The sequence below is a fragment of the Hyaena hyaena genome, unplaced genomic scaffold, assembly GCF_003009895.1.
Source record: "Hyaena hyaena isolate Hyena2069 unplaced genomic scaffold, ASM300989v1 scaffold_476, whole genome shotgun sequence".
NCBI lineage: Eukaryota > Metazoa > Chordata > Mammalia > Carnivora > Hyaenidae > Hyaena > Hyaena hyaena.
The window spans coordinates 1,093,887-1,121,772 of NW_024081111.1; the positions used below are offsets into that span (position 1 = coordinate 1,093,887).

General features: G+C 39.9%; 1 protein-coding gene across 1 annotated transcript in view; it reads right to left on the reverse strand.

The window, feature by feature from the left end:
- The window catches only part of CUNH4orf51 (chromosome unknown C4orf51 homolog), a 46,516-nt gene extending 22,257 nt beyond the window's left edge, over nt 1-24,259 (reverse strand). Inside the window, exons 1-3 of the mRNA XM_039254303.1 lie at nt 24,244-24,259; nt 19,301-19,486; nt 10,917-10,993 (exon numbers count right to left, since the gene is read on the reverse strand). Of these exons, the coding sequence (XP_039110234.1) occupies nt 10,917-10,992 (76 nt within the window). The 5' untranslated portion in view covers nt 10,993; nt 19,301-19,486; nt 24,244-24,259. The remainder of the gene's footprint in view (nt 1-10,916; nt 10,994-19,300; nt 19,487-24,243) is intronic.
- Between the last annotated feature and the right edge of the window lie 3,627 nt (nt 24,260-27,886).

Below are 27,886 nucleotides of genomic sequence, written 5' to 3' on the forward strand. Positions count from 1 at the left end.
CATGATCAACATCCCCCCACCCCCAGAGTGTTACATTTGTTCCAGTCAGTGAACCTACTTGTAACATCCTAATCACAGTTTGCATTAAGGTTCACTTTTTGGTGTTGGACATTCTATAGGTTTGGACAAATGCATAATGACACGTGTCCATCATTATAGTATCATACAGAGTATTTTTACTGACCTAAAATTCCTTTGTGCTCTGCTTATTCATTCCTCTTCCTTCCTGGCCCCTGGCAACCTCTGATCTTTTTACCGTATCCATTGTTTTGCCTTTTCCATAATGTCAGGTAGCTGGAATCATAAAGTCTGTAGCCTTTTCAGATTGGCTTCTTTCACTTTGTAATAAGCGTTTAAGCTTCCTCCACATCTTCCACGATAGTTCATTTCGTTCTAGTGCTGAATAATATCGCGTTGCCTAGATGTACCACAGTCCATTTATCCATCGACTTACTAAGGAGCATCTTAGTTGCTTACCAGTTTTGACAATTATAAAGCTGCTATAAATATCTATGTGTAAGTATTTGTGTGGATCTAAGTCTTCAACTTCTTTGGACAAATCCCAAGGACCACAATTGCTAGATTACATGGTAAGAGCATGTTTAGTTTCCTAAGAAACCACCAAACTGGTTTTCAAAGTGGCTGCACCATTTTGCATTCTCATCAGCAAGGCGCAAGAGTTCCTGTTTGATCTACATCCTCACCAGCTGGCATCTGATGGTGTCAGTGTTCCAAGTTTGGGCCATTCTCATATGTATGTAATGATGTTTCATTGTTGTTTTCTAATTTGCATTTCCCTGATGACATATGAGGCGGATCATCTTTTCATATGATTATTTGCCATATTTATATCTTCCTAGTGAGGTGTTTGTTAAAGTCTTTGGCTCATTTTTTAGTCAGTTTTTGTTTGTTTCTTTGCTTCTTGTTGAGTTTTAAGAGGTCTTTATATATTTAGAATAACAATTCCTTATCAAAAGAATCTTTGCAAATATTTTCTCCCTATCTGTGGCTTCTCATTCTCTTGTCTTTTGCAGAGCAGAAAAATTTAATTTTAATAAAGTCCAGCTTATCTATTATTTCTTTCATGGATCGTGCTTTTGACATTATATCTAAAAAGTCATTGCCATACCATGGTCATCTAGGTTTTTCCCCTATGCTATATTCTAGGAGTTTTAGAATATACTTTACACTTCTGCATTTTACTCTACGATCCATCTTGAGCTAATTTTTGTGAGAGTGTAAAGCATATGTCTAGATTTTCTTTTCTTTTTTTTTTTTTCCATGCAGATGTCCAGTTGTTCTAACAAAATTTGTTGAAAAGACGATCTTTTCTCCATTGCACTGCCTTTGTTTCTCTGTCAAAGATAGGTTGCCTGCACTCATGTGGGTCTATTTCTGGGCTCTGTTCCACTGATCTATATGTCTGTTCTTTCACCAATATCACATTGTCTTAATTACTGTGGCTTTATTGTAAGTAAGTATTGTAAGTATTGTCGGGTAGTGTTAAGGCACCTGGGTGATTATTGCTATGGCTGGATTAACATCTACCGTATTTGTTACTGTTTTCCATTTGTTGCCCTTGTTTCTTGTTCCTCAATTTGTCTTCTACTCTTTCTCTGCCTTTTGTGAGTTTTAATTGAGCATTTTATGTGATTTCATTTTCTCTCCTTTCTTAGCATTTTAACTATACTGCTCTCTCTTTCCCACTCTCTCTCTTTTTTTTTTTTTTTTTTTTTTTTTTTTTTACTTTTTAAATGGTTGCCCTAAGGGTTTGCAGTATACAGTTACAACTAATCCAAGTGCATTTTTAAGTAACATTATACCACACGTTATATGAGTAGTGCAAGTGCCGTATAATAACAAAATAGTCCCAGTTCCTCTCCCCATCCCTTATAGCATTGCTGTCATTCATTTCTCTTATTTTTAAGCATAAATAAATATGCATACAGTTGACCCTTTAACAGCATGTGTTAGGACTGCAAAGGCCCACCCATTTATGGACTTTTTACAATGTAGTATTATAAATGTATTTTCTCTACCTTATGATTTTCTTAATAACATTAATGAAAAAGATGTTATTCTTCATTTTTCATTTGCTTTACAGTGTTTTTGATCTCTCAGATTTATTTTTTGGTTCTTTTTTAGGATTTCCATCTCTCTGCTTACCTTGCCCATCTGTTCTTGTATTCTATCTACTTTATCCATTAAAGCCCTTAGAATATTAATCGTAGCTGCCTTAAGTTCCTGGTCTGATAATACCAAATCCTGCCATGTCTGGTTCTGATGCTTACTCTCTCTCTTCAAGTTGTGTTTTTGCCTTTTAGTATGCCTTGCAACTATTTCTTGAAAGGTGGACATGATGTACCAAGGAAAAGAATTGCTGTAAATAGGCCCTTAATAATGAAGTGGTGGGCCATGGGGGGAGAGGAAGCATTCTACAGTCCTATAATTAGGTCTCAGTCGTTCAGTGAGCCTATGCTCTGGACAGTGAACTTCACAACCATTCTTGAAGTTTTCTTCCTTCCCTGTTAGGTGGAATAGGATGACCAGAGTGGACTGGAGTTGAGTATTTATCTTTTCCTTCATGGAAGGCTAAGGTAAGCTAGAGTATGGTTTTTCCTTTCCCCCGGTTCAGTTAGGCTATGATAATAATACCTCAGTAGATTAGGCTTTGGCAAAGTAGTTTCTCCTGAGGGCAGACCTTGTTAAGAACGTAGGACTCTGGAGTACTTCAAAATGGTACTCTCCCCGCTAGAAGCACAGGGAATTTTTCTCTGGGATTTGCTGCGGTAACCTGGCCAGATTCCTGAAGGTAAATCTCATGATACTGTGGGGGCATTCCTGTGTCTGGGTTCCCCTTGAGTTTTTAACTCCCAGACTTTCCTGCACTGAGCCGCCAGTGAGTTATCAATTAGAGTCTGGATATTGAGCCCCTGTTACTGGTTCCTGTGGTGGTTTCTGCTTGTGAGTCTCTGCTCTGGTAAGCTGCCACTACCTGTATTCACTTCTCTGTCTCTCTACTCTTGGGGCCAGCAGTTTGCCCTGTGTCCTCACCTATCTTAGGAGTCCAAGAAGAGTTGTTACTTTTCAATTTTGTTCAGCTTTTTACCTGTTGCTAGAATGGAGAGGCATCTTCCAAGGTCCTTACAAGCAGAACCAGAAGCCAGAAGTTGAGGTAAACATTTTATATGTGGAACATTCTACAATGCACAGCTTATACTTTTAGAATCAGAGTGAACCAAGGCTGTGCTGAAATGGTAAGGCCATTTTTCTCAAGGCCTGAAGAAGCCCTGGTATATTTTTTAACAATTTTATTGAGATATAATGTATATATCATAAAATTGACCCACTTTAAGTATATAGTTCAGGGACTTCAAGTAAATTTACTGATATATATACAACCATCATAACACCATAAACTAGTATTAGAGCCTGTTCATTATCCCAGTAAGATCTCTCATGCCCATTTATGGCTAATCTTCTTTCCCATCCTCAGCCCCAGAAAGCCACTAACCTACTTTCTCTATAGATTTACTTTTATTGGACATCACACATAAATGGGAATCATCTACCAGGGTTTTGTTTTTGTTTTTTGATTTTTATCTCTGCCTTCTTTGACTTAGCATAATATTTTTGAGGTTCAACCACATTTCAGCTTTTTGGTATTTTGTTCCTTCTTACTGATGAGCAGTATTCCATTGTAAGAATATACCAAATTTTGTTGTCCATTCACCATGATAGACATAAGGCTTGTCTCCAATTTTGGCTATTATGGATAATGTTGCATGAACATTCAGGTGCAAGTCTTTGTATAGACATATGTACTCATTTCCCTTGGGTATATGCTTATATGTGGAATTGTTAGATCCTATGGAAAGTTTACGTTTATTGTCAAAGTGTTTTCCACAGTGGCTGTACTATTTTACATCCTCATTAGCAATGAATGAAGATTCTAGTTTCTCCACATCCTCTCCAACATTTGTTATTGTCTGTCTTTGTGATGATAGCCATTCTCATGGATGTGAAGTGGTATCTCACTGGCTTTAATTTACATTTCCTTAATGACTAGTCATGTTGCATTCTCTGGTATACTTTGATTTAAAAAATAAGAGAAAAATTTTAATTTGATTAAAAATAAATAAAAAGGGGCCTTTCTTGGCAAAATATGATGGGGTCTCTTTATTAGGAATGAGTCAAGGGAGAGGAATAGTTTTTGTCAAATGCTCATTGCTATTTGTACAATTTTATGCTGATAAACTTTTAAAAACAAGATATGTTAAGCTAAAGTCAAATACAGAGTTCAACAATTTATTTAGTTGAATTCAAGGAAAACCTGAATTTTCACAGCTACAGTAAAAGCAGGTGGATAAAAAGTTTATCCTGCACAATTAGTTCTGATTATTCCATTAGCTGTGAATCAGTAGCCTTTCAAAGCTCTGCAAGACTTTTATAAATCCTGCAGGCCTGCCAGAGGCTTTAAAAAAATAAGGCTTTTTATGTCACCTTGCCTTTCAAGAATTATATGAGATAATCAGTAATTAGTAAATGATATGATTCAATAATATTAAAGTTTTATAGAATGTATTTTTGAGGTATTTGATGGATTATGGGAAAAAAACAGGCATTAGAATTTGTGCTAGACTATGCATGAGGGACTTATTCTATATGTCCATCTTTTACCCAAACTTGGTCATTTTTCAGAGCATTTTTTTGACATTTTCAGAAATGTCTTTCATTTTCTTTAGCCTGTTTGTGGAGAGGAACATCAGCAAGCCCACGTATGTTAGAGTATGGTTAGCTAGTGAATTTTTTTCTTTGTGAGTTCACAGTTAACAAAGTAGAGTCCACAGTGCCACTTGACCTTGGTGGTTTCAGCTGGCCTTTTAATTAAGGACATTTAATGTTACCCTAATCTGCTAGTGTGTATCCACCTCCCTGCTTCCCCTTCCTAATCTTAGAATGGTAAACAAACTGAGCAATTTTGTGGATGACACTAACAATGTTAGTAACCGCCAACAAATTCTATCTTTACATATTGGGTCCTTAAATGTTGTGCCAATACTAATGTGATACTATAGGTATTTGGTTTTTTAAAGCATGTTATCAAGAAAGCAAGTATAAGAGGGCACCTGAGTGGCTCAGTTGGTTAAGCATCCTACTTTGGCTCAGGTCATGACCTCATGGTTTGTGGGTTCAAGCCCCCCATCAGGCTCTGTGCTGATAGCTCAGAGCCTGAAGCCTGCTTTGGAGTCTCTGTCTCCCTCTCTTTCTGCCCCTCCCCCGCTTGCACTGTCTCTCCCTCTTAAAGGTAAACAAACATTTTTAAAAATTAAAAAAATAATAAGGCATGTAATGGTCTGTATATTCAGTGAAAAATATTCTATCAATATTAAGTTTCTTGAGTATGATAATAGTATTATGGTTATGTAAGAGGACATTCTTACTCAGGTAAGTACTGGAGTATTTAAGGATATACTATTACAATATCTGTAATTCATTCTCAAAAGTTCAGCATAGAATGTATATATCAAGTATTGGTATAAAGAGACAGAGGGCGCACTGGGTGGCTCAGTTGGTTAAGCGTCAACTCTTGGTATTGGTTTCGGTCATGCTCTCTCAGCCCTGGGATCAAGCCCCAAGTTGGGCTCTGTGCTGACAGTCTGGACCCTGCTTGGGATTCTCTCTCTCCCTCTCTCTCTGCCCCTCCCCCACTCATGCTCTCTGCCTCAAAAAAAAATAAACATTTAAAAAAGAGACAAAATGGGGCGCCTGGGTGGCTTAGTCGGTTAAGCGTCCGACTTTCGCTTAGGCCATGATCTCGCAGTTCGTGGGTTCGAGCCCCGCGTCGGGCTCTGTGCTGACTGCCAGCTCAGAGCCTGGAGCCTGTTTCAGAGTCTGTCACTCCCTCTCTCTCTGACCCTCCCCTGCTCACGCTGTCTCTCTCTCTCTCCTGGAAATAAATAAAACATTTAAAAAAAAATAAAATAAAATAAATAAAAAAGAGACAAAGTTCCATGTTAACAAAAGGGGCAAAATGTTAACAATTGATGAATATAGGCGAAAGTAGTAAATATTGCTTGTGCTATTCCCTCAACTTCTCTAGTGATTAAAAATTTTTTTCAAGTTGTGACTAAAAAAATAAGGCACTTTCATAATTACAGATAAAGAATGCTATTATCATATTTTATAATGACTAAAAACAGGCACAAAAAAAAAAAAAGATTAGGAAAACCAGCCAGTATCATCCCAAATTACATTGGAGTCATAACCAAGAACAGACCTGAAAACAGTGCTTTGCCGTCTTCCCATCTTCTCCCCATATAACCAACCCCATGCATCCCGTAGGCAAATAGCACAGTTTGTTCACGCAAGCCCACTAAAGTCACTGTAGTGCCCAGTAGAGTGCTATCTTTTAAGTTCACCGGCACTTTCTATTGCACCCCCTCCTAGTAGATGTTATGCTTCAACAGTAAAGTGCACACAGTAACAGATGGCATCTTGTGACCTTCTTAATAACAGGCTTGGCTGCCAGTGTTCCTTTGTGTCCAGTCTCTGCAGGGAATTTGGAAACTGTTGCCTTATACTTGAATATTTTCTGGCAAAGTCATAACCATTTATTACACTGGTTCCTAATTTAATATAGTCAGAGAGAGCAGAATAAAATTCCTAACTGCTGAAAGGGACATCGGTATTTCCTGAGTCTGGGGACTCTATTCAGGGATTTTGGGGATTGTGCTGGCAATCATTCAGCGTATCTGTCACTTTTAGTGTGGTAAGGACATCAATCCCAGGCAAACTGCTTATCGGCCTATCTAGATTTATCTGTGGCCAATGTAAGATTGTTGTCTTTCTATAGTTTAAAAGAAATGCACTTCCCCCAGCAAGGCATACAAATGAGCCAGAAAATAAACTAAATCCCAGAATTCCAAGGTCCCTCTGCTGTGATAGCCCGTACTAGGAGTAAATGTGGGGACCCTGCATGGAGTGGGGCTTGTTCTAAGTCACCCTGTTCCCTCCGTTGCACAGCGGGGCAGCCAGTGGACATCAGGCTCCGCACTGAGAGGAGGAGGGGTGGGAATGAGGGCACTAGGTGGTGAGGTGAGGGAGCAGCCTGCTGGTCTGGCCCTCCAAGTCCTCAACTCTCCCACAGAGGCAGCTTTCATCTGGCAACAATGGAAGTCAAACAAGGGTGGCCCCAAGAAAAGACAATGAAGATAGTCACACCAAAGCCCAAGGAGTCTCCTTCTCCCAACAGGATGAACCTGGAAGGGCTGTACCAGCAGAAAAATGATAACATCAGTCCCTGTCAAGCAAGCAGAGTGTAAATGGAGAGACAGTTGAATTGTTTAACAATTTCTATTTGTTGTAATGCAGTTTTATAATGCTTGCTTTTTTTCGTTGAGCCCAGAAGTAAACTTGCACATATATAGTCAATTCGTTTACAACAAAGGAGCCAAGAAGATACAATGGGGAAAGGACAGTGTCTTCAATAAATGGTGTTGGGAACACTGGGCAGCCATATAGAACAAAATAAAACTAGACTACTTTCTTATACCCGACACAAAAGTTAACTCAAAATGGTTTAGAGACTTGAATGTAAAACCTGAGGCCATAAAACTCCTAGGTGAATGCATGGATGGTAACCTCCTTGACACTGGTCCTAGTGATGTGTTTTGGATCTGATTCCAAAGGCAAGAGAAACAAAAGCAAAAATAAACAGTTGGGACTACATCAACCTTAAAAGCTTCTGCACTGTGAAGAAAACCATCAACAAAACAAAAAGGCAGCCTACTGAATGGAAGAAGATATTTGCAAATAATATATCCAATAAGGGGTTAATATTCAAAATATATAAAGAAGTCACACAACTCAACAACAACAACAACAAATACCCCAAGCAAACCAATTAAAAATTGGGCAGAGGATCTGAATAGACATTTTTAAAAGAAGACATGCAGATGGCCAACATGCACATGTAAAGACAGTCAACATCACTAATCATTGGGGAAATGCAGATCAAAACCACAGTGATCTATCATCTCACCCTGTTAAAGTGGCTATCATCAAAAAGACAAGAAATAATAAGTGTTGGCAAGGATGCTGAGAAAAGGGAACACTCTCGCACTGTTAGAGGAAATGTGAATTGGGGCAGCCACTATGGAAACCAGTATGGATATTCCTCAAAAAATTAAAAATAGAACTACCAAATGATCTAGCTTTTCCACTTTTGGGTATTTATCTGAAGAATATGAAAACATGAATTTGAAAAGATACATGCACATCTGTATCCATTGCAGCATTATTTATAATAGCCAAGATATGGCAACAACCTAAGTATCCGTTGATTGATTATCCATTGAAGAACAAAGAAGATGTGGTATTTATGTAATGGAATACTACCCAGCCATAAAAGAGAACGATATCTTGCCATTGGTGACAACATGGATGGTAAGTGAAATAAGTCAGAAGGAGAAAGATACCTTATAATTGAACTTCTGTGTGGAATCTAAAAAAAAAGACAAAGCAAAGCAAAAACAAACTCCTAGATACTTGGTGGTTACCAGAGAGGAAGGGGGTTGGGGATGGGCAAAATGAGTGAAGGGGCTCAATTTTATGATGATGGGTGAAAACTAGACATACATAGTGTATACACTATGATGTGTGTGAATTCTTGTGGAAAAGAATTTGAGAATATTTTTCCTATGATGATCATAAATCACACTTAAAAACAGCCCATCTGATTTGCATATATATGAATGGATATATATCTACAAAGAGACAATCAATAGATCAATGGTCACTTGACTTCATGTTTTAACTCCTATCATTAGGGGCTTCTAGCACAATTACAGTTGATAATCTAAAAACTGGACATGGAAATTGAAAAGAAGCATAAAGAAGTTATTACTTGAGTAAGTTAAATAATTCTGCTGAGATGTACTGTCACCTCTCAAGGAAGAGAGTAGTCATTTTGAAGTTAAAATGACCACTGGAGGAGAGTGAAAAAGGCACCATGAGCCAAATCCCTTAATAAGTCATCATCTTGAATGTATATGTTTATGCCGTTTCTTCCTTTCCTCCTACCAGTGCTGTGCCCTTACAGCAGGAGAGGAGGTAGGAAAACATCAGGTAATGGGAAATTATTGCTTTTGTGACTCATGTTATCACCCTTCAAGGGGTGCCTGGGTGGCTCATTCGGTTAAGCATCCAACTTTAGCTCAGGTCATGATCTCATGGTTCGTGGGATCAAGCCCTGAATCAGGCTCTGTGCTGACAGCTCGGAGCCTGGAGCCTGCTTTAGATTCTGTGTCTCCCTCTCTCTCTGCCCCTCCCCCACTTGTACTCTCTTTCTCTCTGTCTCTCTCGCTCTCGCTCTCACTCCCACTCCCGCTCTCTCGCTCTGTCTCTCCTAAATAAATAAATTAATAAACATTAAAAGAAAAAAAAAAGAGCCTCCACCCATCCAGCTCCAGGACCCTCAGCTGCCAGCGCTCACCAGCCATGGGTAATTAGCATGCTTAATCGGAATTCTGGAGGGCACAGATAGCACTATAAATGCAATAGGACTGGACTCTGTGCTACTCAGATCAGATGCACTGTCACCTTAACTTACTGTGAATGACGTGATCAGGCTGTTTAATTCCCCGTACCCTCGCTCAGACTTGTCTCGGAGCTACGCAGTGTGTTTTAATTTCGTGTTCATTACTGCACAGGGGAGAAAGAAAGTCTGTCCCGGTTTTAACAGTAGCACAAATGCTTAGCTGTCCTGTCCTTTTGCCTCAACAAACCGTGGAAGAACACAGAAAACCTGCCCCAAATGTACGATTCCAATAAAGCCACATTTTATTAGGAAAGCCAGCAGACTAGGGATTGTCCAAGGCAGCCATTAAAGACGTTTATCTCCCTTATTTGGGAAGTAATGTCCACCCTGTGCCCACCACACATGTGCGCATGTTAAACCTTTAAATACTACAGAGAGAAAGATGGCCAGAAGATTGTGTAAAGTGCTAAAAAGTCCTCGTTCAAGATTTCAGTCATTAGTCTTATTAAACCTTTGAAGATGGAACCCTGAGAGATGAAAATTATCTGGGAAAAACCTGTTGTGTTTTTTCCTCCAAATCAGCGCATGTGGCAGGAAGGCCAGTTGTTCCCTTCTATACTGTGCAGTAGCTACCAGGAAGTGGCCGCCCAGCCGAGGAACCCACTTCTAAACGCTCTGGAATCTAGGTGGAGCCTTGTGACTACTCCCATTGCAATGTGACCATGAGAGGCGCATGTCATTTCCAGGCTGAAGTGACAAAACAGCAGGTGCACCTTCCCTACCCTTTACCCCCCCCCACGAACCAGATGGAAACAAAGAACTCTGGCACCCCGGGGCATGGTGAAACCCCAAAATAAAGGAAATCTGTGTCCCTGGAGCATGTGGAACATTCTGCCTGCAAAACATCCACCTTGGGCTGTATATGAAGAAAAAATGATGTTTTATTAAGCTAAGCAACTTGAATTTAAAGTTTACATATTATAGCAGCTAGTGTTATTCTATTATAAATAAAACAGGGTGGTGGTGGTGGTGGTTATAGATTAGTAAATATAGTTTACTAGTTGGTGGTTTATAGCTTTGGTTTCTCTTCTTAGTTTTTTTTTTGATGTACCCAGTGAAGTTCAGAATACCTTACCTAGATCTCCAAACTCTGGTAGAAGTGACCTTCTAGGATTAATATGGACGAGGACATTTTGGCCCCAGAATAACTCATTTTTAAGAATCACAGATCCAGAGTGCAACATACTCATTTTCTTGCTAAAGACACCTTGTCTTTACGAGGCAAATGGAAACTATATGGACTACAGTCAAGAACCTAAAAGTTACAAAGACAATGACTCTGGAAAATGGGCTCACAGCTGACTGTCACACTTACCCTTAGCATCTATAGACTCTCGGGGACCAGCCTTAGACAGTGTGGAACTGAAGGCAGAGCCATTTGGTGATGACATCCTGAAGCAAGTAGAAGAAACAAGTTATGAGTGTGTGGGTCGATGAGCCACAGCCTATGGTCTGAGAGGGATTTTCACTCATCTTCTCATTTGACTTCATAAACGTTTGCTTCTTCTCCTCTTTCCACACTCCCAACCATAACCCTGCACTCCCATTAAATCAACTCGTTGGACTTTCTTACTGTCTTTAGTGATGTGTTTGTTCTATTTCATCATAAAAGGGTAAAACATTCAATTTTTATACATGAAAAGCTCAAACATTAATTTCACAATTGTTTTCGCAGGATTTGTGAGTCTTTCTCTAGGGAGTTTTTTTTTTAATGTTTATTAAAAATTTTTTTTGATATAGTTTAATGTCAAGTTGGTTTCCATATAACAGTGCTCATCCCAACAAGTGCCCTCCTCCATGATTATCACCCATTTTCCCCTCTTCCCCACCCCCATCAGCCCTCAGTTTGTTCTAGTATTTAAGAGTCTTTTATGGTTTTCCTCCCTCCCTCTCCTTAACTATTTTTTCCCCCTTCCTCTCCCCTATGGTTAGTTATCCCCTATGGATAGTTTAACATAAACTTAAGTTTCTCCTGTTCAACATATTAGTGAAAACATATGGTATCTGTCTTTTTCTGCCTGACTTATGTTTTTTAAAGTATTTATTTTTGAGAGAGAGGGAGAGACAGAGCGTGAGAAGAGAGAGAGGAGGACACAGAATCTGAAGCAGGCTGTGCCGACAGCTCAGAGCCCAATGGGGGCTCAAATTTACAGACTGCGAGATAATGACCTGAACTAAAGTTGGACACTTAACCAACTGAGCCACACAGGAGCCCATAATGTTTATTTATTTTTGAGAGAGAGAGAGAGAGAGAAAGCGTGAGTGGTGGAGGGGCAGAGAGAGAGAGAGAGAGAGAGAGACAGAATCTGAAGCAGGCTCCAGACTCTGAGCTGTCAGCACAGAGTCTGATGTGGAGCTTGAACTCACGAACTGGGAGATCATGACCTCACCCAAAGTTGGATGCTTAACCAACTGAGCCACCCAGGCGCCCCAGGGGAGTCGTTTTCAAGATAAGTGCTATGAATGGAACAGGAAATATTACAGTAATTGTGTTGATTTCCCAGCAAAGTGTAGAACTTAACAGCAGAGGAGTAATTCAGGAACTTTCAGATGCTGTGTCTGCCCTTCAAAACACATCTATATCTCAGTTTCCCTGAATCCATATATGATGCTTTGGGCAAGCAGGGTCTTGGTGGGAAGCACAGTTATCTTGTATGGAATAGGCAGTCGTCAATTTCTAGAGTGTAGCACATTGTTTATGGCACCTGATTAGAGAGAGAAGAGAGTCTCCAAGCTCCAGGGACCTGGAACTATGTGTGTGAAGTGGAGTTAGAGTGGGATTGACGTTAGCCTCGAGAGTCCTAAAATGCTCCTGGACATGCATCCAGCCAACAGACCAGCCCTAACCATCCCTATGACAGGGGCCGGCAACCCACCCTACATATTCTTCTAACCTACAGCAGCAGATGAGTCACTTGAGAGTGTTAATTATAAAAGCAGACTTCTGGTGCACCTGGTGGCTCACTTGGTTAAGTGCTGGACTCTTGATTTCGGCTCAGGTCATGATCTCAGGGTTCATGGGTTCGAGCCCTACGTCTGGCTCTGTGCTGTCAGTGTGGAGCCTGCTTTGCACTCCCCCCGCTCCGCCCTCCCCTCAAAACAAACAAACAAATATTTAAAAAATAAAATGCAGATTTCTGAGCCTAATCCAACTGATTAATTTTCAATAGATTTGGGGTAGGTCCAATACAGGTAGTCAGCGGACCAGTTTGTTAACGTCTATGGAAATCTTCTTTGCTTCTCTCTGTATTTTTTATCACCTAAGCAGACATACCCAAACACTGGGGTTTGGGCTGTTTTTTAAAAGATATATAGAAATACATGCAAATGGATTTATACAATACATGCTACGTCTGGCTCACAGAGCTCAACATTCCATTGTGACATTACTGGGGATAACCATAGTTTGCTCCCACTCATTGTAACCACTGTCTATCCATTCCACTGGAGGTGAACAATCCTGATGCTACGTTTGGCTTGTTTTTAACTTTTTTACTATTATGAAAAGTGCTGCTGTGAACATACTTATAGATACGTGTTTCTTGGTGCACACATGAAATGCATTTCAGCCGTGCATATACATAGAAGCGGAATTGTTAAGTTTTAGAGTATCTGTGGCATCAACTTTAGTTGATAAGACCAGACTGGTTTTCTCAAGAGCTGTATCAGTACCATTGCCGTCAGCTGTATAGGAGAGATCTCGTTGCTGTACACCCCCACCAACACTTAGCATTGACACTCTTTTTAATTTTAACCTTTCTGGAGGATCATCTATATGAGTAAAATTGTTATGGTTTTAATTTGTATTTACTGATTACTGATGCAGTTAAGTACCTTTTGATAAGTTTATTCATCACGGTGTATCTTGGTTTATGAATTTCATTTTTAAGTCTCTTTTCCCATTTTTCTAGCTGTTGTCTTTTTCCTACTAGTTTATAGAACTCTTTATACTATATTATAGTTATGAGCCCTTTGCCGGTCACTGAGTTGAAAATATCTTCATCCTCTCTATGGCTCACATTTTCCTACCTTTAGTGGGGTATTGTGTTACCAGAACTCAAAAGTATTGGGTGGTTTGAGTATAATACTCAAAACAACCCAAACGACCATCAACAATGGATGAACAAAAGGTGCTGTATACATGCAATGCAGTATTATTCAGCCTTAAAAAGGGAATGAAATTCTTTTTTTTTTTTTTAACTTTTTTTAATGTTTTATTTATTTCTGAGAGAGAGACAGTGTGAGGAGGGGAGGGTCAGAGAGAGAGGGAGACACAGAATCTGAAACAGGCTTCAGACCCTGAGCTAGCTGTCAGCACAAAGCCCGAGGCAGGGCTCGAACCCATGAACCATGAGATTATGACCTGAGCTGAAGTCGGACGCTTAATTAACCAACTGAGCCACCCAGGCGCCCTGGGAAAGAGACTTTTAAAAATGAAATCATAAACCAAGATATACAGTGATGAATAAACTTACCAAAAGGCACAATTGCATCAATAATCAGGAAATACAAGTTAAAACCACCCAATACAATACCACCGATACCCAATATTGGTTTTTTATATACCATATTTATCATATATATGTATATATCATATTTATCATATATTATTTATCATATATCATTTTTATATAGGAGTGTCTCTTAGGACAAGTGTCTTAATCATGTTGTTCAAATTTGGTGTGTTCTTGCTGATTTTTTGCTTGTTCTACCAGTTACTGAGAGAAGAGTGTTAAAATGTTCAATTATGATAGTGGATTTGCTCATTTCTCTTTTAGTGTCTCCAGTGTTACCTTTTTAAAAATTTAACTCTTCAACAATTTTAGATTAACAGAATTATTGTGCTGACAGTCCAGAGAGTTCTCATATACTCCACACCCAGTTACATCTATTATTAATCATCATGTCTTCTTAGGTTCTTCCTAGTAGTGACAGTTTCTCAGACTTTCTTGTTTTGATGACCTTGACAATGTTGAGGATTACTAGTCAAGTATTTTGTAGAATTCTCTCACTGGGAGTTACCTGATGTACTACTCATGATTAGATGAGGGTAATGTATTTTGAGGAAGAAAACCACAGAGTTAAAGTACTGTTCTCATACCAAGGGTAAAGACTATTGGTATGGCATTTCATTATTGATATTATTACCTTGTTCAGCTAGCCTGAGTAGTATTTGTCAGGTTTCCTCTCTTTTCCCTTTCTATAGTCAGCAGAAGAAAGTCACTGTGTACAGCTCACACTTAACTACCCTGAGTTATGCTCCACCTCCTCGAGTACAACATAACTACATAAATGATGAAAATGTTCTGCGTGAGAGATGTGTCCTTTTTCCCTCACTAATGAATTAATTTAGTTATTCATTTATCATAGTATGGACTTGTGCTAATTTTATACTTTGGGCTATAATCCAATGCTGCTTTATTTTGTTGCTCAAATGTTTCCAGCTTTGGTCATTGGGAGCTCTTTCAGTTGGCGCCATCATTTTTGTTTTGTTTTATTTTGTTTTGTTTTGTGTTGTTTTGTTTGACACTTTCTGGCACTACAATATACTCCAAACTCATCTTGTATATTTCCCGCTCCAGTCTGAGAATCACCATTTGTCCAAGAAACGGTGGTTCCATACTGGAGAATAGTATTAAAAACTAAAATCTGGGTACTTGGTGTGCTCACTGTTACAAGGTCTTGCTCTCGGGTCCTCTCAGCTGATGTCCCGTACGGATGTGAGCTGCACACAGGGACCAAGGACGTACATACATATGTGCACACTAATCTGTGTATATACATAAACCAATAAATGTTTGTTTATATAACCATCTATATTTATATTAAGCTAAACACATGCTCATACTGATATTCAATTCTAATCCATTGCTACGTGGATCATTCTATCCTCTTCCCTGTGTTTATCATTAAGTTCCCACTCCAACATCCATTGTCCATATACTTAATTGTTCAGTTCCAATATATATATAGTGGTTTCAGAATTGTTCCCTGTCCCCCTCTGGGAAACAACGTTATCAACTAGAGTACAGTGGTTCGGCATTGTTCCTTTAGCCTTTTAGTATCACAATCTCCATTCATTTCTAAGGTTACTTAGATCCGGGGCCCCTGGGTGGCTCGGTTAGTTAAGCATCTGTCTCTTAATTTCGGGTCAGGTCATGATCCTAGGTCATGGGCTTAAGCCCCACGTGGAGTGCTCTGCTGACAGCACAGAGCCTGGGGATCCTCCCTCTCCCTCTCGCTCTGTCCCTCCCCCCTTCAATATAAATAAACTTAAAAAAAATAAAGTTACTTAGATCAGCACTTTATTCCCACACCCCCTTCAGTGAGCTTGTTTCATACATTCATAATATACATTTATATTACTTTGTCACATTTTGTATGCCATCCTGGGAACCCTCCTACTTCCTAAATAATTTCTTTAAATCTACATATATATATTAAATGTTACTCTTTGCTCAGTGAAGTACTGTGGGTTTTCACAGAAACTTAATGTCTTATAGTGACCGTTACTGTATCATATAGGATGGGTTCACTGACCTTACAAGTCCTTGTTCTTCACCCACTCAGCTCTTTCCACTCCCCTGTCAACCACAGATCTATTTGCTGTTTTAGTTTTGCTTTTCCAAAATATCATATAGTTGAATATGCAAACCAGCTTCTTGTAGTTTGGGCTGTGGAGCTAAGAGTCCTCCATGTCTTCTGTGGCTAAATTATTGCATCCACTGTATGGATGTGACCGTTTTTTCTTGATCACCTATGGGTGATCAAGGACACTTTGTTTCCTTCCACTGTGGGGCAATTATGAATAAAGCTCCTGTAAACATTCACCTGCAGGTGTTTGTGTAGATGTAAGTTTGTAAATCAGGTAAATATCTAGGAACATGATTGCTAGATTATATAGTAGGACCATGTTTAGTTTTGTAAGAAACTGCCGGCCCTCTTTGATTTTAACTGAATTCTCTATTTGTTACCTTCAAGCACAAATAGCTGTTTCCCTGGTGATTGTTTCCTTCACCAGACTCTAAGCTCCGTGAGGACAAGAGCCACATAGATGGTTTTTTAAAATTTTTTAAATGTTTTATTTATTTTTGAGAGCAAGGGACAGAGCAGGGGAGAGTCAGAGAGAGGGAGACACAGAATCTGAAACAGGCTTCAGGTTCTGAGCTGTCAGCACAGAGCCTGACGCAGGGCTCGAACCCACGAACTGAGAGATCATGACCTGAGCCAAAGCCAGATGCTCAACTGACTGAGCCACCCAGGCGCTCCGGTAGTATCTTAATAAATATAATCATTTAATGAATGGATAAAAGAAATACTTTAATAAACAAAGCATCAAGACTTAAAATTATTTATACTGAGCCATATCCCTGTCTTAGGAATTCCAAAGGGCAACTCTTTTTTTCTTTAATTGAAGTGCAGTTGACATACAGTGTTACATTAGCTTTAGATGTCAAAATTCAACTCCTATTTTAACTTCTGCAGACAAGTGAAATTGATAAATGACCGTGTATACCACACTAATCTCCCTTCTCCCAATGCAGGAGCTTTCTTTTTGCATGTTTATGAACTTTACATATTTACTGCTAAAACTGTACTGTTAAAACTGATTCAGAACCAAATGATTGACACTTCTACCAAGTTTCTTCTGTCTTGCTTTATATGGTTATTCAATGTATGTGGTGAATAAATAAGTGAAAAAAAGGTCTTGTGTTTTGTATACCTTAATATTTCCCTGACTTAACACATTTTAAATAATAAGTCATTTTATATTTTATTCAAAAATCCTCCTTGGACTATTTTGATTGTACAGCAGTATAAAAATGTCTGCTTAGAGCCTTACAAAATTTTAATCAAACAGCTTTTGCTCGGAACTTAAGACATTTGCCTTGGGGCTAAAATTAACTAAGAAAGAGATTAAAAACAAAAGCAAATTTAGAATTTAATCAGTGCTTTCAAAATGAGTTGAATCTGCCCTTCATCTCCATTTATAACAGTTACTGCTTCTTAACCTATAATAGAATAAGCTGTAGTTGTGCCAAGGATATATTTACATTTCTGGAGTCCCAAAAAAACAGAGAAACCTCACAAGGCTGGGGTCTGTCATGGTGTGCAATGTCACAGAGAGCATTGGTTGGAATGATGCATGAGATGAACACACTCCAAATGGGACACAGATTCGAAGTTCTGGACATTTTTTACCAGATATCATATTTCTATACTTTTTGAGTTACTAAATATTTTTTTCTGATCTGGTGAGTGGATCTATTTGGATATCAGATTTCAAACACTATTTTCAGAGAGGATGACCCCGACCATGCACAAAGATTCCTCTATCTGGCCAAAAGATATTTCAAAATTGATAGAATTGGCAAAGGGATTTCCAAAATTAATTGAAGTGTCAACATACTGTAGCACAATTAAAAATACAGAGACAGAGACTAGAGCCTGGGTGGCTCAGGTCATGATCTCATGGTTCATGGGTTCGAGCTCTGCTTCAGCATAGAGTCCAGTTCGTGGGTTCGAGCTGTCAGCACAGAGCCCGGAGCCTGCTTCAGATTCTCTCTCTCTCTCTCTCTCTCTCTCTCTGCCCCTCCCCCACTCTGTCTCTCAAAAATGAATACACATTAAAAATCTTTTTACATAAAAATATAGAGACTAGAGTTTTTTGGAATAAACTAGACAAGGCACCCAATAGAAGAGTAATTCTGAGACATTTAAGCTTTCAGCACTGTTTTGATTATTTGGAAAGACCTGGAAGGCAATACAGTTAATAATTATTAGGGCATTATTTGAGTTATTACACCTCAAGTTGGAGCCAACAATCCAATTGATTTTCAAATAAATTTCCAGAATTTGGATAAGATATTAGACAATTAATATACAGAGGGACATATTTCATAACAAGTCCTCATAGTTTTACACATTTCCACTTAGCAGCTTTCTGTCTCAAACTCAATGAGCTATTTGTGGTTCTCTGATCATGCTTGGATTAAACACTTCCTTGCCTTTGTGCAAACTCTCTTCTTTATGCAATATGCGTTTTCTTTCCCTACCTCCTAAACCAGCTTAGAGGAAACCTTCACTGATATCTTTCCAGAAACACAATACCCCTTCCCCCACCAAAGACAGTAATTAAAATGTTCTTCCTTTGTGATTATTTATTTCTATAGTTTCAGTCAGCATATTAAACCAATTATTTTTTTCTGTGGGCCTATCGTAAAACTGAGCTTAAAGTAAAGACTCAGAAAGTGTCTTTCAGGCCCTCAACGCTTGCATTAATTGACAGACCATACTAGATGGGGAAGAGAGGGAGATTTAGTCCACCTTCTTCCTGCTCTGAGAGAATTTTTCAACTTCTAAAAGTGGAAAAACTAGACAAGAAACAAATTGAAATTCTCAGGAGCACCTCTTTGCTGAGCAGAGAATACAAAATACCTACAATTTAATCAAATACTCACATTTTTATCTCTTCACGAGTAGGTAGTTATACATAATGTTAAGACTAAAAGAGAACATAATCATAATTTCAGCTGGTTACTGACATTTAGCTCTTCTTCCCGCTGACATTTACACAGGAAAATACACAGAGTTAAAGCCTATGAAGGCTCGCAGGGTCTACAATACCTTGTTCCTCCTACTCCCATTCTTGTCTATTTATAGTGACATATCCAGGTGCAAATTACAAAGAAATCTTACTGGTTACACTCAGGCCAATGCTGTCCTGCTTTAAGAGAAAATCGACTGCGTGTGGGCTCATCCAGTTGTTTTTTCCGGTAACTGCCTTCATATGTTGTCACAGAACGCTCTGACCACCTTGCTTCTTTCTGCCAAGCTATGCCAGCCTTGCGTCTGATCAGATCGAACTCTTGGGAGGTGAGAGGGCTGAAGGGCAGAATAATTTGTGGAGTTAAGTAGAAGAAGTGTGACATAGCCAAGGATGGCCTGCGCTGAATGACAACTTGTCAAGCCCTCTGCATAATGGAGAACTAATTTCCTTTTAGTCTCAAGAAATAATTGACAGGGCTAACCAAACTTTGTAACTCTGACAGTCACAGAATATAGAGGCTTAACTCTCTTAAAGTTGCCAAGCAACAGATTGCAAAATTCCACATATTCTACCGTCAAGCCCCCAATTTTAACTAGCAAATGCGTAAGGTATAGAGTGTTCTGGCCTTTGATCTGAGCAATATACAGCCCCAAATTATGTCAAGAAAGCAGGTGGCAACTGCTTTCCTAAATAAAACAGTGAAACCTAATGATGGTGGCGTAAGAGGTGGAAACAAGAGATAAAAGAGCAGTGCCAAGCTTTCGTTTCTTCTAAAGACTGGGCTCCGAGGATCTGGAAGCAAAATGAACTGTTTGTGATGTCAACAATAGCAGGTGACTCAGACAGCTTTTACATCATAGAGCAATGGTGCTTAAGCTGGCTGTACACTAAAGTCACCCCAGGAGCTGTTAAAATAAGCAGCAACTCAGACCTCACCCACACCCCCATCCCACCCCCATAGAGCCTGATTTAACTGGTCTGGAGTAGGGCCCAGGCACTGGTATATTTTAAAAGCTGACTCCTGGAGAATTCTAAAGACAGCCAGGGTTAAGAATTAAGGTCATTGAAATATCACTGTGAACCTTTTTTAGGTTGAGAGGTGATAGTATTCAATTGTCCATTCATGTGATTTCCTCCATCCCTCACTCATAAATACTCTAAAGCTGCTTCAAGTATTTGCCTATCCTTTGCCACAGTAACAAACAATTCATTGGCCAATCAAAATAGATTTTTCAACTTTCGTCCTTTTATCACCTCTTGGAGGGGTGCCTGGGTGGCTCAGTCGGTTAAGCTTTTGACTCTTAATTTCAGCTCAGGTCACGATCTCATGGTTGGTGGGATCAAGCCCAGCGGCCGGCTCTGCATGGACAGCTTGGGGATTCTCTGTCTCCCTCTCTCTCTGCCCCTCCCCCACTTGTTCTCTCTCTCTCTCTCTCTCTCTCTCTCTCTTTCTCTCTCTCTCTCTCTCTCAAAAAAGCAAACTAAAACAAAAACAATCAGCTCTTGGAGCAGTTCTCCACCTTCAGTGCTCATTCCCATAACCTGCGGAATGGTTTACAGACACAGATGTCATGCCTCATCTGGAGGCAACCAGATGGGAGCAGCACTGCCAAGAGGCCCCTCATCAGCATTAAAGAACCAGAATCTCCATAGGTGTTTGGATGAGCACCTACCGGCCTGTTAAATATGCCGTTAAATATGCAGAGGCCTCAGCTCTGCCTTCAGGGACCAGACAGGTCTGAGGAGAAGCCCAGGGATCGCATACTTAAACTGTTACGTGATCCTGATGCAACTGGTCTTTGAATACTGGGAATGCTGCTCCAGGAGCTGAATTCAAACAGTCCTTGATAGTGAAGCTGGGGCACCTGGGCGGCTCAGTCAGTTCAGTGTCCAACTTTAGCGCAGGTCATGATCTCACGGTTTGTGAGTTTGAGCCCCACGTTGGGCTCTGTGCTGACAGCTCAGAGCCTGGAGCCTGCTTCGGATTTTGTGTCTCCCTCTCTCTCTGCCCCTCCCCTGTTTGCACTCTGTCTCTTAAAAATAAAACATTTTTTAAAAATTTAGAGGGAGACTGACAATACTACCGGCCAATTGGGAATAAAAGTTTTGGCAAATAATTTTTAGTGTTTAAAATTAGGAGTTGCTTTCCTTAAAACTGTAGTTGGGAATATAAGCACCCTCACCCTAGAAGAATTAGGCAAAGATTTCAGACCCAGCTGCTTTTTTCCCATGGAACTGGGGCTCCTTAGAGAAATCCAGGTCAGATAGGAAGATGGAGATGCAGAGGGAGGAAAGGGACCAAAAACCCGGCTGCCCAGCCCCTTTCAGCCCACTCCGGGTCTGGTAACAGCCGTGCATGTGCTTCAACCAATTCCAGTGAAAATGGTGGTTTTAAAGAAATCTCTGCTGGCAATATATATTATTTGGGGACAGGAAAATATATAGAAAAGATTGTGAAAAATTATTTGTAGAAAACATTTAAAAGTCTTCTTCTTAGGTTGTGTGGCAGTCAGTAAACAAATCTGTGACAAAATGGCCCTTTAAAAAGTAAATTGTGGCATAAGTGTCCTTTATCATAGCATTCTGATCCTTTATATTATTTTTATTTCTTCTTCCCAAATAAATTATGGCATCACCTTAGCAACTATAACCTCCAGAACTCAGAGTGGTGAAACTTTGCTAGTTAAGTGAAAATGACTCAAATTGGGTTTAGGTGGAATTAGAGCTTAGTTCATCAGTCTATTAGAAGTTGAAAAGTCTGTTAAAAATAAGTCAAACTTCAAATTAGAGAATAACTAGAACAGACTGACTGAATGTATTACAATAAATATTTAATCTATAATATCCTAGAATTCTAAAAGACTTTGCACGCATTCTTTGCTCTCATTTTATCAGATGCTTCATTTCTCTTGGACATATCCAGCGCTGGTGTGTGTGGTCTGACTTTCAAGCTGAGAGTCTGAACTCGCTAAAAACCTCCTTTTGCAACTGAATGATGGCAATTCAGTCCCTGGTTTGTTAAATGTGAAGAAAATGCTGATCAAGAGCCCTGGGACAATTGGACTCTGGATTATGAGTGAGATTTAGTGAAAACAGAAGCTTCCTGAGCAAGTGACCTCATACCCTATAAAACCAGCAGGTGGCGTACTGGCAGGTGGGTAGGCTTTGAACAGGCTTCTAAACATACGCTGATTATTCTAATGAGGTGTTAACAGGTATTAATTAAAAGAGCTTCGCGGTTAAATAAGTTTGGGACAAGTTAGTATTAAGTGTTTCTTTGCTGTAGGACTTAGAGCCTTCGATATTTCAATGTGCTTAACGAATCTTTCAAAGGGGCCTGGATAGTGAAGCATTTTCTAAACTTATGTGACCACAAAACTGGGTTAGTGGGATAGAGAGCATCTCTGGGTATCGCTATTCTATGGAATAATCCCAGAGCTGAAAAGGCTAGTGGTCCCTATAGCTAAGATAATGGCTGGGCTGCAGTCTCTGGAATTTACTCTTTTTTTTCTTTAATTTTTTAATGTTTATTTATTTTTGAGAGACAGAGACAGAGTGTGAGTGGGGGAGGGACAGAGAGAGGAAGATACAGAATCCAAAGCAGGATCCAGGTTCAGAGCTGTCAGCACAGAGCCCGACGTGGGGCTGGAACTGATGAACCATGAGACCCATGACCTGAACTGAAGTCATGGCTTACCCAACTGAGCACCCATGCACCCCCAGTAACTCTTGACTAGATCTCCAGCCTAAACCTTGGACAGTCTCACAAGAGGGTGGATCAGACCATAGTTTTTAAAAATTGAGATATAACATCAAGCAGTAATGGACACAGATATACTTACATATGTGTACATTCATGTAACTTCTACCCAGATGCACAAATCTTGTCCCTTTCCAGTCGAAACAGTATGTATATGTGTGCGCACACACACAAACACACACACCACTATTTCTATCACCACAGACTAGATATATCAAGGCTGTATTCCGTGGAGGCAGAAACTTACTGATGCCATTCCAAGTCGAAACCAGGAGGAAAACAAGTAATAGAAAGGCCAGAAAAAGCAGACATTCCTTGAGAAAAAAGAACCCATATGAAGCTGAAGCTTCAATCTCAGCAAAATCTGTCTCCTCCCCACAAGGTGCCAAATTCTGATATTTGGAGAAGTGTAGCCAACAGCCAAATGAGCATGCATGTGTTATAGTTAATAACTGCTTGAGTCTGTCAGTTATAGTAATATCAGTTGTCACTCCTTGATCTTTGAACGCTTCCTTCATACTTACCAATTCTGTCCTTTGGAAATTTGTATTAACTTACTGATCAAAAATGTGGTCTAGAAGACACAGGAAACTAGTTGCGACAGAATGAGATGGAAATAAAAGAAGGATAAAGTGCAAAGGAACAGGAAAATAAAACTGATAAAATTAGGAGTAGCTTAAAAGGAAGCCTCTTTTCTCTTTCCTAAAATTTAGTTTTGGTTATGTTTACTATTTGAAAGTTGAAACTGATTACAAGCAATGTATACACTCTGATCCCAATTTTGTTTCATAAAAAGTATATGTGTGTGTAGATATATTTGTAAGAAAGGACTGAAGGGGCTATGTATAAAAACGTTAATACTTATTACAGCTGAGTGGGAGGGTTACATGTGATTTTGTATTTTACATGGTTTTCCTTCTTGTCTAAACTTTTTTTACGATGAATGAGTTCAGGGCCAAGGTATGATAGAAATTATAGAATACCAACACGAGCAAGGAAATTTTACAAGAGAAACATGAGGCATCGCTCGTGTTCTTTTGGTTTTATGGGTTGTCGAGGGACCGAGGGAGGGTGGAATTGGAAAGTCAAAGAATATATTCTTATTTGGGGTGGAGAGGAGTGTAATAAAATTTCTGTAGGAGTTCCCTTTTTCTAGTTAGGCTCAGACAATTATATTAGTTTCCTAGGGCTTCCTCCACAAAGTACCACAAACTGGGCAGCTCAAAACAACAGAAATGTACTGTCTCGTAGCTCTGGAGACCAGAAGTCTGAGATCGAGGGGTCAGCAGGGCCCCTGCTCCATCGGAAACATGTGGTAGAACCCTCCCTCACCTGCTCCTCGTGGCTGGTGGTTTTCCGGCCATCCTTGGCACCTGTTGGCTCGCAGCTGCATCTCGCTGGTCTCTGCCTCCATCACCACACAGTGTGTGTCTGTCTTCACGTGACTGTCTTGTTATAAGGACATCAGTCATATTGCATTGGGGCCCATCCAGCTCTAACATGACTTCATTCTAGCTGATCACATCTATGGCAGCCTTATTTCCAAATAAGATCACATGCTGCAATCTTGGGGATTTGCACATCAACATTTCTTTTTAGGTGGCAAATTCAAACCAGAACAGTGATGCTATATGATGGATACTATATGGACCACACAATGTTCTGAGATTCACTGAGTAAAGTGGCCCCTATATCCTCTACTATTTCAAGAGCCCCAAGTGACTTAAATGAGTGGAAAAAAGTTTCTGGAACTAGCAACATCACTGATTTGGGTTTTTGTAGGGTTTTTTGTTTTTGTTTGTTTTTTGGTTTTTGGTGTTTATTTATTTTGAGAGAGTGTGTGAGCAGGGGAGGGACAGAGAGAGAGGGAAAGAGAGAATCCCGAGAGAATCCCATGACCCATGAGCTGAAATCAAGAGTCGGATGCTTAACCAACTGAGCCACCCCAGTGCCCCACAACATTACTGTATTTTAAAAAAGGTGGTATGATTTCTAAAATTCTTATCCTAAATAAAGATGTAGTATATGTAGCAGATCTCTGGTAAACAATGACATTTCTAGAATTAAATAAACTGATTACTAGGGAAGAGAAGGAATCATTTAAAAGATTATGGTCAACAGGCAATGTATGTTTCAAAACAGCTCGTTTCTAATCCATGTAATAGATCACTGAGTAAAGAGGAGAAGTAGATTTGAGTCTGAGTCCTATTGGCTGCTTAAGCAAATTGCTTCGCTCCTCTGAAACTCATTTTCTACCCAATTTATCTATATCACTTGTTCCTTGGTAGAAGTGTCCATCCGTGCCTGGCCCACCCCCACGCCCCAAGAAACAGTGCCTTACAGACTGTTCTTGATGAAGAAACGGAACTATATTCATACTTTATCCCACCTCCTGAAACACAGGTTGGGATGTGTTTCATGTTTGCTGTAGCTGTAGAGGACAGAAGCTACAAAATCCTCTAGTATTCTTGTTTTTGCCTCCCCTCTTGACTTCAGGCTTCCTTATATCCTCCTCCTCCTTGGAATGAGTCTGTATCTTATAACTCCGTCAACGATAATTCACTAGTATTATACTGAAGCCCTGTTGGGACGATGATACTGTGGGAGAAGGAGTGTTCTATAAACTTATGATTAAATATCAGTCTTTTCAATGGCCACGGGGATGTGACCTTTGCAAGAATTTCCCTGTAGTATAGCTTCCCCAACTCCCACTCCCTACTCCATTCACTGGCCAGTTTCCAATCTATTCCCTTGAAGCCATGACCCCTGTTGACCATGTTCCCATTTCCACATTAGGTGAGAGAAAAACAACAATAACAGTAACAATAACAATAACAAAACCCACAAGGGGTTGAGAGGAATGCCCTTACCCTAGCTGGGTAAAAGCTCCTGAAGAGTAGGCCTTATGGAGAAGATCCTGGCTGTCCTACCCGTGATTATTCTCACCTTTCTCCTGCCAGAGCCAGGAGGGGATTTTTCTTGGGTCTTCACTGTGACAATACAGTTCCTACAGGTAAAGTCCATGAAAGTGTGTGGGCCCCGTAAGACTGCAGCCCCAGGAGTTTCTCACACTCCCACTGGGTCCCCCTCAAATTTCAGCAATTCTTCAGAGTGACCAATAAAGCATTCCCACTAATTTGTGGCTCCAACAGTCTCTGTTCCAGATAAGCAGACACTGCCTGGGACCCTCTGGATGTATCTGTATCTCCAGATTCGGGGAGGTGGTTTCTCTATACATCCAAGAAAGATCATTCATTTTCAGTTTGACCAGCTGTTTCTAAGTTAAATTTCTAAGTCTCATCTAAGGATGAGTGAGAGTGAAGACTTCCAAATTCTTTATGTGCCAGAGTTTAAAATATAGGTCCTCATCATTGCCTCCTTTCCTGAAGGTTGGACTTTGATTCCAATCTTTGGATTTTCGTGAGATCTCCATATTTAAAATAAATCTGTCCTCTCCTGAGTTGTCTTGTGTAGGCCAACCATGCAATAGAAAGACACTTGTTTGAAATGTATTGGCTGTCATGAGTTGCAGCTTCTCCAACTGTGTAAAGGTGGTAGTTAGAGCTAAAATAAATTCTTCAGTTAGACATGAAAGGGAAATAATCCCTAAACTATACCAGACTTTTTAAACCATTCCTCTTTAAAGAACTGATCCTTTCCTGTTTTCAAATGCATCTTCACTGTAAGGAAGGGTAAAAAACACCAGCCTAGTGTTGGGGGTGGGGAGATTCTACTTGTAAAACTGGATTAGGGAAAGATACTTTCAGTAAATAAGAGTGGTATATGGGCATCTGGATGGATCAGGTCTTGATCTGAGAGTCATGAGTTCAAGCCCCATCTTAGGATCCATGCTGGGTGTAAAGCCTACTTAAAAAAAAAATAAAAGAGTGGGATGGCCATATGAGTTTAAAAATAAGCAGCAACTGGGGCGCCTGGGTGGCTTAGTTGGTTAAGCGTCCGACATTCGCTTAGGTCATGATCTCGCGGTTGGTGGATTCGAGCCCCGCGTCGGGTTCTGTGCTGACTGCCAGCCCAGAGCCTGGAGCCTATTTCGCAGTCTGTGTCTCCTTCTCTCTCTGACCCTCCCCTGCTCATGCTGTCTCTCCCTCTCTCTCCTAGAAATAAATAAAAGTATTTTTAAAAAATAAAAAAATAAAAATAAGCAGCAACTGAGTACATGAATGTCACTTGTGTGTTTTGGTGACATATTGCCAACAATTGGGCTAATAATCATTTTCACAAAAACCAGACCTTTTAATATATCAATAACATTTATTTATATTTCACCTTAGTCTAAAACCCAGAACAGATTAAATCATCTGTAGCAGATATATGTTCTGTCTGCCTGGCAGTCTCATTCTGTGACCACCCCCCACTTGCCTTGGAGTCCGTGTGTTTCAGCCAATCCCAGTCCTCATACCTCTGGCCACAGAGATGAACCTCTGATCTTTCAGGCAGGCTGGTCTGAGTGCTTCCCCGAGATTTTCAGAATTGGAGCTATGGGGAGAAGAGAAGTTCTTCCCGTGGACCCAAGTGCTGGGCCCCACATCTCCGTCTATGTGGAGGAAGCTGGGAGAACAGAGTCAATACACAGAGGGGAAGAAATGAGGCATGGAGAATCCTTGTATTATTTATGTCCCTGAAAAGCTTGCTGAACCCCTACTCTTCCCCACATATGAGTGGATAAGCCAATACATAGGATTTTCGCCCAAACTGGTAGGTTTCTATTATTTCTGTCTGAGAATCCTGGCTAATATAAAACCTGATATTAAGTTTCATTGTGGTTTAGTTTTTAATATCTAAAATATTATCTTCAAACAGAAGCAGAAAAGTCTACTGGGGAAAAAATACCTTGAGGCACCAGTTTCCCAAAGAACAAAATCTAAGATAGTAAGTTATAGAAGAAAGGTCTTTAAGATCAAATGTCAAGCAAGATCTTACCATCTGGATTTATGTACAAATCTACCCTTTACCA